This window comes from Salmo trutta, unplaced genomic scaffold, assembly GCF_901001165.1.
Source record: "Salmo trutta unplaced genomic scaffold, fSalTru1.1, whole genome shotgun sequence".
In the NCBI taxonomy this organism is placed as follows: Eukaryota; Metazoa; Chordata; class Actinopteri; order Salmoniformes; family Salmonidae; genus Salmo; species Salmo trutta.
In genome coordinates, this window is record NW_021822200.1 from 202,130 (window position 1) to 215,839 (window position 13,710).

The 13,710-nt window shown below is 43.6% G+C and overlaps 2 protein-coding genes and 1 pseudogene across 5 annotated transcripts in view; 2 read left to right on the top strand and 1 right to left on the bottom strand.

The window, feature by feature from the left end:
- Window positions 1-2,999: 2,999 nt before the first annotated feature.
- Window positions 3,000-4,904, top strand: LOC115180868 (tubulin alpha-1A chain-like; annotated as a pseudogene).
- A 2,424-nt stretch (window positions 4,905-7,328) lies between these two features.
- On the top strand, window positions 7,329-10,856 carry LOC115180867 (tubulin alpha chain). 2 transcript variants are annotated; one of them, XM_029743011.1, is made up of 4 exons: window positions 7,329-7,424; window positions 9,081-9,303; window positions 9,421-9,569; window positions 9,680-10,856. In XM_029743011.1, exons 1-4 carry the CDS (start codon window positions 7,422-7,424, stop codon window positions 10,655-10,657), a joined length of 1,353 nt encoding a protein of 450 aa, XP_029598871.1. In that variant the 5' UTR covers window positions 7,329-7,421; the 3' UTR covers window positions 10,658-10,856. The 2 variants fall into 2 exon arrangements, with proteins under 2 accessions (XP_029598871.1, XP_029598872.1); XM_029743012.1 differs by lacking the exon at window positions 7,329-7,424 and adding an exon at window positions 7,812-8,180.
- Window positions 10,857-12,765: 1,909 nt separating this feature from the next.
- LOC115180863 (receptor-type tyrosine-protein phosphatase-like N) overlaps window positions 12,766-13,710 on the bottom strand; it is a 43,110-nt gene continuing 42,165 nt past the window's right edge. For 2 of the 3 annotated variants that reach the window (XM_029743005.1, XM_029743004.1), the window contains one exon: window positions 12,766-13,612. In XM_029743005.1, coding sequence (XP_029598865.1) covers window positions 13,541-13,612 — 72 coding nt within the window. In that variant the 3' untranslated portion in view covers window positions 12,766-13,540. The remainder of the gene's footprint in view (window positions 13,613-13,710) is intronic. The other variant, XR_003873168.1, reaches the window with a different exon arrangement.

Sequence of the window (13,710 nt, forward strand, 5' to 3'; positions counted from 1 at the left end):
CTTTGTAAAGACTGTTGACATCTAGTGGAAGCCTTAGGAAGTGCAAGTTGACCCCACAGACACTGTAGTTTCAATAGAAAATGGTCTGAAAGACTACAAGTCTCAGACTTCCCACTTCCTGGTTGGATTTTTCTCAGGTTTCTTCCTGCCATATGAGTTCTGTTATACTCACAGACAACATTCAAACAGTTTTAGAAACTTCAGAGTGTTTTCTATCCAAATCTATTAATAATATGCAAATACACTGCTCAAAAAAATAAAAGGGAACACTAAAATAACACATCCTAGATCTGAATGAAATAATCTTATTAAATACTTTTTTCTTTACATAGTTGAATGTGCTGACAAAAAGAAAAAAAAGAAAAAAAATATGAAAAATAAATAAATAAAATTCGCACAAAAATAATCAATGGAAATTCTTTTTATTAACCCATGGAGGTCTGGATTTGGAGTCACACTCAAAATTAAAGTGGAAAACCACACTACAGGCTGATCCAACTTTGATGTAATGTCCTTAAAACAAGTCAAAATGAGGCTCAGTAGTGTGTGTGGCCTCCACGTGCCTGTATGACCTCCCTACAATGCCTGGGCATGCTCCTGATGAGGTGGCGGATGGTCTCCTGAGGGATCTCCTCCCAGACCTGGACTAAAGCATCCGCCAACTCCTGGACAGTCTGTGGTGCAACGTGGCGTTGGTGGATGGAGCGAGACATGATGTCCCAGATGTGCTCGGTTGGATTCAGGTCTGGGGAACGGGCGGGCCAGTCCATAGCATCAATGCCTTCCTCTTGCAGGAACTGCTGACACACTCCAGCCACATGAGGTCTAGCATTGTCTTGCATTAGGAGGAACCCAGGGCCAACCGCACCAGCATATGGTCTCACAAGGGGTCTGAGGATCTCATCTTGGTACCTAATGGCAGTCAGGCTACCTCTGGCGAGCACATGGAGGGCTGTGCGGCCCCCCAAAGAAATGCCACCCCACACCATGACTGACCCACCGCCAAACCGGTCATGCTGGAGGATGTTGCAGGCAGCAGAACGTTCTCCACGGCGTCTCCAGACTGTCACGTCTGTCACATGTGCTCAGTGTGAACCTGCTTTCATCTGTAAAGAGCACAGGGTGCCAGTGGCGAATTTGCCAATCTTGGTGTTCTCTGGCAAATGCCAAACATCCTGCACGGTGTTGGGCTGTAAGCACAACCCCCACCTGTGGATGTCGGGCCCTCATACCACCCTCATGGAGTCTGTTTCTGACCGTTTGAGCAGACACATGCACATTTGTGGCCTGCTGGAGGTCATTTTGCAGGGCTCTGGCAGTGCTTCTCCTGCTCCTCCTTGCACAAAGGCGGAGGTAGCGGTCCTGCTGCTGGGTTGTTGCCCTCCTACAGCCTCCTCCACATCTCCTGATGTACTGGCCTGTCTCCTGGTAGCGCCTCCATGCTCTGGACACTACGCTGACAGACACAGCAAACCTTCTTGCCACAGCTCGCATTGATGTGCCATCCTGGATGAGCTGCACTACCTGAGCCACTTGTGTGGGTTGTAGACTCCGTCTCATGCTACCACTAGAGTGAAAGCACCGCCAGCATTCAAAAGTGACCAAAACATCAGCCAGGAAGCATAGGAACTGAGAAGTGGTCTGTGGTTACCACCTGCAGAACCACTCCTTTATTGGGGGTGTCTTGCTAATTGCCTATAATTTCCACCTGTTGTCTATTCCATTTGCACAATAGCATGTGAAATTTATTGTCAATCAGTGTTGCTTCCTAAGTGGACAATTTGATTTCACAGAAGTGTGATTGACTTGGAGTTACATTGTGTTGTTTAAGTGTTCCCTTTATTTTTTTGAGCAGTATATTTCACTCTGGGCCCGAGTAGTAGGCTGTTTAATTTGGGTACGTTTTTCATCCGGCCGTGAAAATACTGCCCCCTATAGCGAAGAGGTTTTAACAGCTAACAAAACCTTAGTGGTAGAACCATAATAATTTTCACCACACTCAAAAGTAAAACAAATACTGCTGCGGTAATGCCTTAGAGCTGTGAATTTGACAGCATGAATTGTAAAACTACACAATATTGGATGACAAGAATAAACAATTTAGTTGATATATAATATGCTCTTTTAATAGACAAGCATTTTTATAAATATTACATATAGTTAGCCGATCCTTTGAAAGGAAATACTGCTTCCCTGGCAAACAATGAAGACTTCTGACCACACACACACACCAGATAAACTAAGAACAAAAGCACTTGGTTTCAAAAAGAACAACTTGTGTGAAGCCAGCTGTTCACATTCTGTTATAGACAATAGGACTATAGACAGAGCTCTCAAATGACACCTGCTTTACGGAAGACAGGCGCTGAGGTTTTCCCTAGGCGCCCGCTCACCTGAGGACATTTGCATTGTAAATGAATCTCTACTACCATGGTGACCATAATGATCTCCTGTAACAACAGCCTATTCAGGTCACCATGGGGAGGTATCCATTTTCTTTCCTCAGGGCAATGGGACAACATGACCTTTACAAAATGGATCCTCTTTAGTTGGAAAGAGTTTGAGCAGTAAATGTGTACAGTGTCCTCTAAGGTAAATGAGTGAAAACCATTCAAACAAGAACACAAAATATCTTGAAACAGACTTTGTTCAGAGTGCAAAATACATTTTAAAATAGTTATTTTTCTTTATAACTTAACAGGTTACATTTTACTTGTGAAATGTAACGTCTATATGAGGGGGCCAAGGCAAGTAAATGTAATACATATAGGTCTTATTTCACAAATACTGGACAGGTCAAGGTTTCTGTTCACCCATCCTAGACTCAGGGTAGCAATTAATATTATTTGTCTTTGTCCCCGTTTCAGTTAAGAATCAAAGATGGTATCAGCTTATCCGAGTTCTCCAGTTACTACAACAATACACCATTGTTGCCTAGCAATCCAGCACAGTTAAAAAGTTGCTCCATAAGCCTTTACATGACAATATAAAAGATTCCCCGAGTAGGCAACTGCATCAAGAGAGTCCGAGAGTCTGAAACATGGTGAGAGCGTTTTCTAAAATCGAATGTATGCTTGCAATTTAAAAAGTTAAAATATTTAAAAGACAAATATTAATTTTGTAAAAGATTATGATTTTAGTAATATTTTCATGTTACGTTTGTCATCGTGAGGCAATTAACTATAGACTTATCATTAAAAAACTCACCAGGCCATAGCAACCTTTATATGAAATAATTCAATCAAGAAACAGAAACTAGTTTTCCTCAAATTAGTGTAGCAATAGTTCAGCTGTTTCCACCACAACTTGTTTAAAAAAAATCATCTTCTGTAAGTGGCATGTGACTTGAGTGATTCTTTTCTCTCTCTCCAGGGTGAATGTATCTCTGTCCACATTGGCCAAGCTGGGGCTCCAATTGGAAATGCATGCTGGGAGCTCTATTGCCTGGAGCATGGGATCCAGCTGGATGGACAGATGCCAAGTGAGGGGGAGATGACTCCTTCAACACCTTCTTCAGTGAGACTGGGGCTGGTAAACATGTTCCCCGTGCAGTCTTTGTAGACCTGGAGCCAACTGTCATTGGTAAACAGGAGGCTTTTATTAACAGCTGATGGAATTTGACAAAAAGCATACGTCAATAGTAGTTTTATAAATGTATTGTTGTCTCCCAATAGATGAGGTACGCACAGGTACCTACCGCCAGCTGTTCCACCCTGAGCAGCTGATCACAGGCAAGGAGGACGCTGCCAACAACTATGCCCGTGGTCACTACACCATTGGCAAGGAGATCATCAACCTGGTACTCGACCGGACACGCAAACTGGTAAGACCCAACCTAGTCATCTTTCTAGGTGGATGTACCTTCTATCTTTGATTAAAAAAAATATATGGTTTGTGACACATTTCAGGCTGACCAAGGCACTGGGCTCCAGGGCTTCTTGATCTTCCACAGCTTTGGAGGCGGCACCGGTTCTGGGTTCACCTCCCTGTTGATGGAACGTCTCTCTATCAACTATGGGAAGAAGTCCAAGCTTGAATTTGCTGTTTACCCTGCTCCCCAAGTTTCTACTGCTGTGGTGGAGCCTTATAACTCCATCCTGACCACCCACACCACCCTGGAGCACTCGGACTGTGCCTTCATGGTGGACAATGAGGCCATCTATGATATCTGCCGCAGGAACCTGGACATTGAGCGCCCCACCTACACCAACCTCAACAGGCTGATTGGTCAGATTGTCTCCTCCATCACCGCCTCCCTGCGCTTTGATGGGGCCTACAATGTGGACCTGACAGAGTTCCAGACCAACTTGGTGCCCTACCCCCATATCCACTTCCCTCTGGCCACCTATGCTCCAGTCATCTCTGCTGAGAAGGCCTATCACGAGATGCTATCAGTGGCTGAGATCACCAACGCCTGCTTTGAGCCAGCCAATCAGATGGTGAAATGTGACCCACGTCACGGCAAGTACATGGCCTGCTGCCTGCTCTACCGTGGTGACGTTGTGCCCAAAGATGTCAACTCTGCCATCGCCACAATCAAGGCCAAGCGCACCATCCAGTTTGTGGACTGGTGTCCCACTGGCTTCAAGGTCGGTATCAACTACCAGCCACCCACAGTGGTCCCTGGAGGAGATCTGGCCAAGGTCCAGAGAGCTGTGTGCATGCTGAGCAACACCACCGCCATCGCTGAGGCCTGGGCCAGGCTTGACCACAAGTTTGATCTGATGTACGCAAAGAGAGCTTTTGTGCACTGGTATGTGGGAGAGGGCATGGAGGAGGGAGAGTTCTCAGAGGCCAGAGAGGACATGGCAGCCCTGGAGAAGGATTATGAAGAGGTGGGTACTGACAGTGTAGGGGACGAGGGGGAGGAGGAGGGAGAGGAATATTAACAAGTAGAGTAGTCAAGCCCGAAAAAAAACCCATCTGTAAAGAACACCATCCCATCTGTAAAGAACACCATCCCATCTGTAAAGAACACCACCCCATCTGTAAAGAACACCACCCCATCTGTAAAGAACACCATCCCATCTGTAAAGAACACCATCCCATCTGTAAAGAACACCATCCCATCTGTAAAGAACACCATCCCATCTGTAAAGAACACCATCCCATCTGTAAAGAACACCATCCCATCTGTAAAGAACACCATCCCATCTGTAAAGAACACCATCCCATCTGTAAAGAACACCATCCCATCTGTAAAGAACACCATCCCATCTGTAAAGAACACCATCCTATCTGTAAAGAACACCATCCCATCTGTAAAGAACACCATCCCATCTGTAAAGAACACCATCCCATCTGTAAAGAACACCATCCTATCTGTAAAGTAATTTAATTTCAGGAATACATCAAGCCCTACTACAAATACATTATGAATTTACATTCAAATAAACCATGCATTTTCATGAGACTCCGTTTCTACTCTGAATAGTATTTTCCAATAGCACAAAGCTAGCGCACTTTGTTGGTGACCAACACAGCGCTCGATAGTTTGCAAATGTGGAAACAATCCATTCATGAACGCATCTCTCCCTCTCCTCTTCATAATTTGCATGTTTTGAATTGCACAAGCCATGTCTTGAATAAAACACCATTGTCTTACAGTGTGAATGATAATCAGCATTGTTCTCCATTCACTCATCACCATATGAATGCGACTTGTATTAAAAAAGTAGAGCTACTCTTACACTAGGCTATCGCCTGATCATCACAAGATAACTTGTTTTATAATGTGAACAGACAAGAGGAAATCCAGAGGCTGACGATCAGTCAAACAGAAGCTATTCATCACAGCCCTACGCTACAAAATTCATCACTATGAGTGGCTTCAACAAGTTACTAAAACAACATTAACGGTCATTCAATAAATTCTCACAAACTAGGTAGGGAAGCCACAAATGGTATTTTACATTTTATTTTTCGATCTTGTATAGTCCTAAAACTGACTGAAAATAGTTGAATCCTTTCCATCTAACAACAACCCTTATCACTGTATTTAAAGTTCAATGAAACACCTCATCCACCCACAACATGTATTAAAAAGTTACCCCTCACATCACAAAGTTTGATCAAAATCTAGTAAAATACACAGTGTACAAAACATTAGGAACACCTGCTCTTTCCATGACAGACTGACCAGGTGAATGCTATGATCCCTTATTGGGGTCACCTGTTAAATCCACTTCAATCAGTGTAGATGAAGGGCTAAAGAAGGATTTTTAAACCTTGAGACAATTGAAACATGGATTGTGTATGTGTCATTTAGAGGGTGAATGGGCAAGACAAAATATTTAAGTGCCTTTGAGCGGGGTATAGTAGTAGGTGCCAGGTGTACAAGTTTGTGTGTGTCAAGAACTGCAAATCTGCTGGGTTTTTCACACTCAACAGTTTCCCACGTGTATCAAGAATGGTCCACCACCCAAAGGATATTCAGCCAACTTGACACAACTGTGGGAAGCATTGGAGTCAACATGGGCCAGCATCCCTGTGGAACACTTGACACCTTGTAGAGTCCATGCCCTGACGAATTGAGGCTGTTATGAGGCAAAATGGGGTGCAACACAATATTAGGAAGGTGTTCCTAATGTTTTGTACAATCAGTGTATGTGATTGAGTTGAAATGTAACTAGGCTCATCTTCCAAATGTTTAGTTGGGGCAAAAAACAAATAGCTAATTCCACAGCAGTTCAGTCTTTGTAAATCTGACCTACAATTGTGTTCTCTACAAAACTAGGTTAATAACAGGGTACTTAAAAAGATGCCATCTCCAATATTTACTATCATTTAAATTAATGATATAGGCCTACACATCGATTCTTAAGTGTTACCAATATAACTTTGAAATGCCCCTTGAGCATGAATGAAAAAAATACATTTAGGATTGTGACAAATATTTCTTACTTTAAAAAGATGACTTTCGGTTTAGGCTACTTCTCAGCTCTTTTGTTCCCAGTAGCAGGTATTATATGCAAAGTTGCAAGCCCCTCCCCTGTGTTTTGAGTAGTTTCTTTCCCTTCCAGTAGAGCCAACTTCCATTCCCTGTTCTCTACATTAAATATTATATTAGTGATAGTGATTATGAAAGATATTAGTCATCCCACTATGTAACATCTGCTTGTCAACCTTTTTTTGCCCAAGGAGCATTCCTTTGGGTTATAGAGTCTGTGTGTGAAATGTGGACTGCGCTTTGAAAGCAGAACTACAGCTCTGACTCTGTCCCTGAGAAAGATTAGCAGCTTGCAGAGGAGCCGCCCCTTTTTTTTGTGCTAACAGTCGCTCCCGCCAAGAGAAAATAATACAGCTTCCTGCATCCCCCCCCTCCACCAGACAGTATAAAAACCCCACCTTGGCCCCCTCCTCCATTACAGCCTTCATTCTCCGAATCCTCAACGTCGGCCGAAGGAAAGAAATCTGTCAAAATGGTGAGTGCCGAGTACTGCAGTTGATTCTGAAAAAAATAACTACATTTTAGACAAACAGTGAGAGAAGTAAAAATGTCCTTGGATTGAACATTTGTACATTTACGGTCAAATATATAGGGGTATATTTATTTCTAGTTTGTTAGTGTTTGATAACTATACACTATCATTGGCTAATGTTACAGGGTTTTTTTTATCTTATAGATAGCATTAAAAGCCACGCTGCCGTTGTTGGATAGGCTGTGGGTTTGGGTGCAGTGGAGGAGACGGACTCAGCACTGTGACGAAGGGGACTCAGAGCATGTGGGGCTGACGCCAGAGAACTGGCACAGTTTCCTCCACCAGCGGGAGGAAAGCACACTACAGTCAGAAGCACTTGCCTCAATTTGATGTAGAAATGAATTTTCAAGAACAATTATTCCATTTGTTTGGGTGGAGGGGTATTTACAAAATTGTTTACGTGACCATTTGTTTTGGCTAAATGCCATTTTTTTGTACTTTTCTTCTCGAGTAATAACAGGGGAGGGGATATTTGTATCTGGGCTGAACAGTTATGAAGAAAAAAAAAGGTTTGAGTATGTTCTAGAGGACACAATCAGATATCCTGTCTGTGCGTTACACAAAGCAGCGCGCTTTGGCACTGAGGGCAGAGTGGGGAGTGGCCTGCCGGACTATGGATTTTCCCCCGTAGCACTGGGAGTTCATAACTGCACTGCTGGTTTCATTGGAGAACGACTGCCCCCTCTCATTGAAGACAGGGTTAGTTCAAGACCGACCGCAGTACTACAGGCATTGTTAGCAGAAAACAGGATCCCCCCCATTATAATGAATGGAACAAATTGCAATCATCCTGGTCAATCTTCCTGTAAATAAATGTTTTTTTGGAAGGACAATCACGGTACCAATAATTGGGGTTCACACAGCTCAGTCTCTGTGGGGCTGCAGTAATAACCCTCATATGACTCAGCATTCAGCTGCTCAAAGCTTCACAGCCTACAGAGGAGCAACCCCACTATTTAACCAGCTGTCGTTGGGCTAATATAAGATTTAAAGATGGCACAGGTGTTAGACACAGTAAAATGCCAACTTTCACTATTGATTTATAATAATTTGTATCCCAACAATAGGACTACTGATTTGCAGTTGGTAAGGATGGTGCTTGTTGCCAAGCAGCAATGACATTGAATCCCTGGCCTATGATCGATTCAGATATCTAAACTGGGACAGTGAGAGAGTATCATTGGAAACTGTGGGCTATATGCATGTGACCAGTCTGCAGCCAGGAATCTAAAACGGAAAACAAAGGAAATAGAAGGTCCTACCTTCATCATGAATAGGATTCACAGATGACAGGGCTGATTTAGTTGTATGTATCATTTTCAGATTTTCTTCCACAGCCAGTTCCATGAATAACACTTGCTCTTATTCATCCAACAGAGCTCTTCAGAGTTTGTGGAGGTGTAAGCGGTTTCTTGGCCACAAACAGTTTGGCCTGTGCCTAGAGCCATTCATGAATTGTAGTGTCAACATTTTCTTTTGTGTTTGATTGAATAACACTAACAGATAGGATATCCATGAAAATTCATCAGTTGAGGGATGACGTTTTCTTGACCTTGAGCTTCATGAAGGCCATAAGTTGACATCTCTGTTTCTCTGCAGCGTGAGTGTATTTCTATGCATGTCGGTCAGGCCGGAGCCCAGATGGGCAATGCATGCTGGGAATTGTACTGCCTAGAGCATGGGATCCAGCCTGACGGACAGATGCCCAGTGATAAGACAATCGGAGGGGGAGATGACTCCTTCAACACCTTCTTCAGTGAGACTGGGGCTGGTAAACATGTTCCTCGTGCAGTCTTTGTAGACCTGGAGCCAACCGTCATCGGTAATGCACCTATCCTCAATCACAAAATGTAAAACATGCCTAGTAATATTTTTTGTAATATTTTTAGCCAGTATTTATACTTTAATTCTAACTGGCTTTCATCCTGTCATTCCACAGATGAGGTACGCACGGGTACCTACCGCCAGCTGTTCCACCCTGAGCAGCTGATCACAGGCAAGGAGGACGCTGCCAACAACTATGCCCGTGGTCACTACACCATTGGCAAGGAGATCATCGACCTGGTACTCGATAGGACGCGCAAACTGGTAAGATCCATTTCAAAGCTAGGCCTTGTGCTGACCTTGTACTAAAACCAAAAGGTATACATTTGAATGAAGGGTACATTTCTTAATTTTCTTCCCTTTGTTTCTTTCAGGCTGACCAGTGCACTGGTCTCCAGGGCTTCCTGATCTTCCACAGCTTTGGAGGCGGCACCGGTTCTGGGTTCACCTCCCTGTTGATGGAACGTCTCTCTGTCGACTATGGGAAGAAGTCCAAGCTTGAATTTGCTGTTTACCCTGCTCCCCAAGTTTCTACTGCTGTGGTGGAGCCTTACAACTCCATCCTGACCACCCACACCACCCTGGAGCACTCGGACTGTGCCTTCATGGTGGACAATGAGGCCATCTATGATATCTGCCGCAGGAACCTGGACATTGAGCGCCCCACCTACACCAACCTCAACAGGCTGATTGGTCAGATTGTCTCCTCCATCACCGCCTCCCTGCGTTTCGATGGGGCCCTCAATGTGGACCTGACAGAGTTCCAGACCAACTTGGTGCCTTACCCCCGTATCCACTTCCCTCTGGCCACCTATGCTCCAGTCATCTCTGCTGAGAAGGCCTACCATGAGCAGCTGTCTGTTGCTGACATCACCAACGCCTGCTTTGAGCCAGCCAATCAGATGGTGAAATGTGACCCACGTCACGGCAAGTACATGGCCTGCTGCCTGCTCTACCGTGGTGACGTTGTGCCCAAAGATGTCAACTCTGCCATCGCCACAATCAAGACCAAGCGCACCATCCAGTTTGTGGACTGGTGTCCCACTGGCTTCAAGGTCGGTATCAACTACCAGCCACCCACAGTGGTCCCTGGAGGAGATCTGGCCAAGGTCCAGAGAGCTGTGTGCATGCTGAGCAACACCACCGCCATCGCTGAGGCCTGGGCCAGGCTTGACCACAAGTTTGATCTGATGTATGCAAAGAGAGCTTTTGTGCACTGGTATGTGGGAGAGGGCATGGAGGAGGGAGAGTTCTCAGAGGCCAGAGAGGACATGGCAGCCCTGGAGAAGGATTATGAAGAGGTGGGTACTGACAGCATTGGAGAAGAGGATGAAGAAGGAGAGGAGTACTAAAGAGTGTAACTCCTGATCTGCTGATGTTCCATTAATATAGTGTGCAAGTCCTGGATAGTGCAAGTAGTAAGAAAACAACAAAAAGGGTGTAACAGACTAATATTGGAAATCATTCCATAGAGTAAGCACATTCCACCCAGCTACAAGAAGAACCTTCCTGCCTCACATCAGCCAGTATGAATAAAATATGAAAATAAAATTAGTGTCTTGTGTTTATTGGATGAAACCTCTTGGTATGTCAACATGAAGTAGCAGATCTTTCTGACGCGTTGATCACAACGACAGCGTAATTTCGCAAAATAATATGCAGCATCATCTGGATGTGTGGAACAAAAGTTCAACATTCCTCTTCTGCTACCATTTCTGTCAAGCCGTCTATGTATACAGTTTGAAGCATATGTTCAATAAACCCAACGTATGCACCACACAGAACGCACTGCAACTGCCTCTGCAACGCAATGCTGCAAGGCAAATGCAGCGTTCCATTGGAAATGAATGTACTTCTGGTGTACCAAAAAATATAATGACGCTGTCGGTGTGATCGAGGCGTGAGGTGATGTGCCAAGCTGAGAAAAAGATTCAGCATACAACTGTAGGACATTTTAAAGTGAGCCGTTTCTAAAGTAGGTGGTAGGCCAAGCTATACGGAGCTGCAAAACTTACAAGTCAGACATTTAGAGAGGTTTACTAAACCAGATTTTATCAAACATTAACCCTCTCGCTCTCCCCAGATGTTTTCTGACCATACAACCTTATGCTACTGCATGCTATAGTATAGCTCATGTACATCAAAATGCACTCAAGTTATAATACTGTATGCTTGAAATTTATGGAATTCACTTTCATTGGTAAATAATCTCCACTTTGAAAAACAACCCAATCCTCTTACTGAGCTCTTCACTGCCTTACTAGCAATGAAGAGATTAAACATGCATTAGGGCCTAAATGTAAACAGCCTTTCCCTTCTATGGTTGATTGAAGTGATGGTTATCCTGCATCCTCTTGTTAAATCCCACTTTGTTAGACCCTCAAAGTAAAAATATTGCTGTCTACCAAAAACAGTATCAATAAGAGGACTTAAAGTATAGGCATATATCAGAGAAAACAATAACCCATTGTTTTCGCGGATTCTGTGATTATCTACCTTATGACATACACTCTACACATTGTCTAATAGTGCTTTCGTGATAACTGGTGCCGTTCAAAAACAACTGGGAACTCCCAACTGGGAACTCTCTGACATCTGACTTCAGGGCGTTCAAAACAACTGGGAACTAGGGGGGGAACGAGCTCCGACTGGGGAAAATCTTTCTGGAGCTCCGACTTTCCGACCTAAATATAACTGACGTCATGATTTGACCTGGTATTTTTCAGAGTTCCCAGTTGTTTTGAACGCGGCATTGGGAACTGGGGTCAAAACGAGTTCAAATCATGACGTCAGTGATATTTACGACGGAGTTCAAGAAAGATGCCCGATTTGGAATTACGAGCTGGATTACCGCTCAAAACCGTTTCCCCACCTCTTGCTATCAGATTATAGTCGAACGTAAACTAGACTGGACAATAAAATACATTGAGTTGCATTGTTTTTTTTTCACCAAAGGACAATACGACTACCATGAAATTCGTCAGGAGACAATCTTAAAAGTACACATTTTCGCTAATTATTTCTGTATGAAGGGGATGCCTGAAGTTAGCTAGCTCTTCTAGCTAACAGCAGAGGTGTGGCCTCCCTGGCGCGCGATATGCCTTCATGGCTGGCCAAAACTTTTATTTTCAATTGAATCAAAGGACTTCGTGGTTGAAAGCACATTTATATTACTGTAACGTTATTAATGTTCATAACACTTGGATTGGATGACTTTGTCAGCATATTGCGATGAAACCTTACCTCACACTAGCTCTCGTTGGCAGGTGCCACCCTCGTGATAGGAGACGTCAGACAGTTTGCATGGCAAATAGGACACGTGCATATTTAAAACCAATTTGACCCCTTGAACGATTGTGATTGGTAGGACTTGAACGTCCAAATGACCAAAAAATTAAATCCTGCACAATAAATAAGTAAACATTGAAAAAAAATATCAGAGAAAACAGCACTCAGTCTATTAAGCATTTGCAACACACACATCAACGTTTATTAGTTACCACACAAAGTTACAAAATAGGCATTTTTCATATTTTAACATTTTTTGTTTATTTTTCTGGTTTGCTTGAGGTAAACAACAACAATTGAACAAATAATTTACAACAATCTATATGGCACAGGAAGAGAAGAGGGAAGTAACGGTTAGTCATTTTACCCAAAGGGTTAGTAAAACACGAGAACATGGAATGTGAATGAGCAGGGTTTGAGATTTGGGTAAATTGTAAACAAATACACTCTGAGGAGCAGGGAGAATCGGAGAGTGACAGCTGGCAACCCTTCTTGACTCACATCCATCCTCAATCACCAACCACAGCCGAAACATTTGTGATGACACTCTCTGAAAATGACATAGTTCTTTGATGTAAAACATTCAAATATAATGATTTTTATCTACCTTTGAGAGAGAGAACAATAAGCCATCTCAGCTCACCCCAATAACCTGGAAACCGTTGACAAGGGGACTCGTCAGAGGACACGTATAGAAGATGACAGAAACACCCTCTTCCTCATCACCACCACCACCACCAAAGAGAATAGCAAGAAATCGAAGGCATCATTCAAACAGGAGAGAAAGCACAAAGAACAGCTTGGTCATTCTACACCATATTGTAGAGAAAAGGTGAGGTAAGACACAGTTGATGATTGAAGATATAATTCCATGGCGCAAGGGAAGGATCATTGAGTGGGGGGGGTCTGTGGTACAGGCATGTAGGCAGGTCTGAATCGAGTTGGTTTCACTGGGGCAGGGCTTTCAGGATGGCATTCACCTCCTCCGCCACAGCGGTCAGGGCAAATTCAAACTGCTCCTGTAGGGAAAATTATCATTATGTGATTTAAATTGAACAGTGAATATATAGGTTATAGTCCAACCTTCAATTATGGTCTGATGACACAATGCATGTCA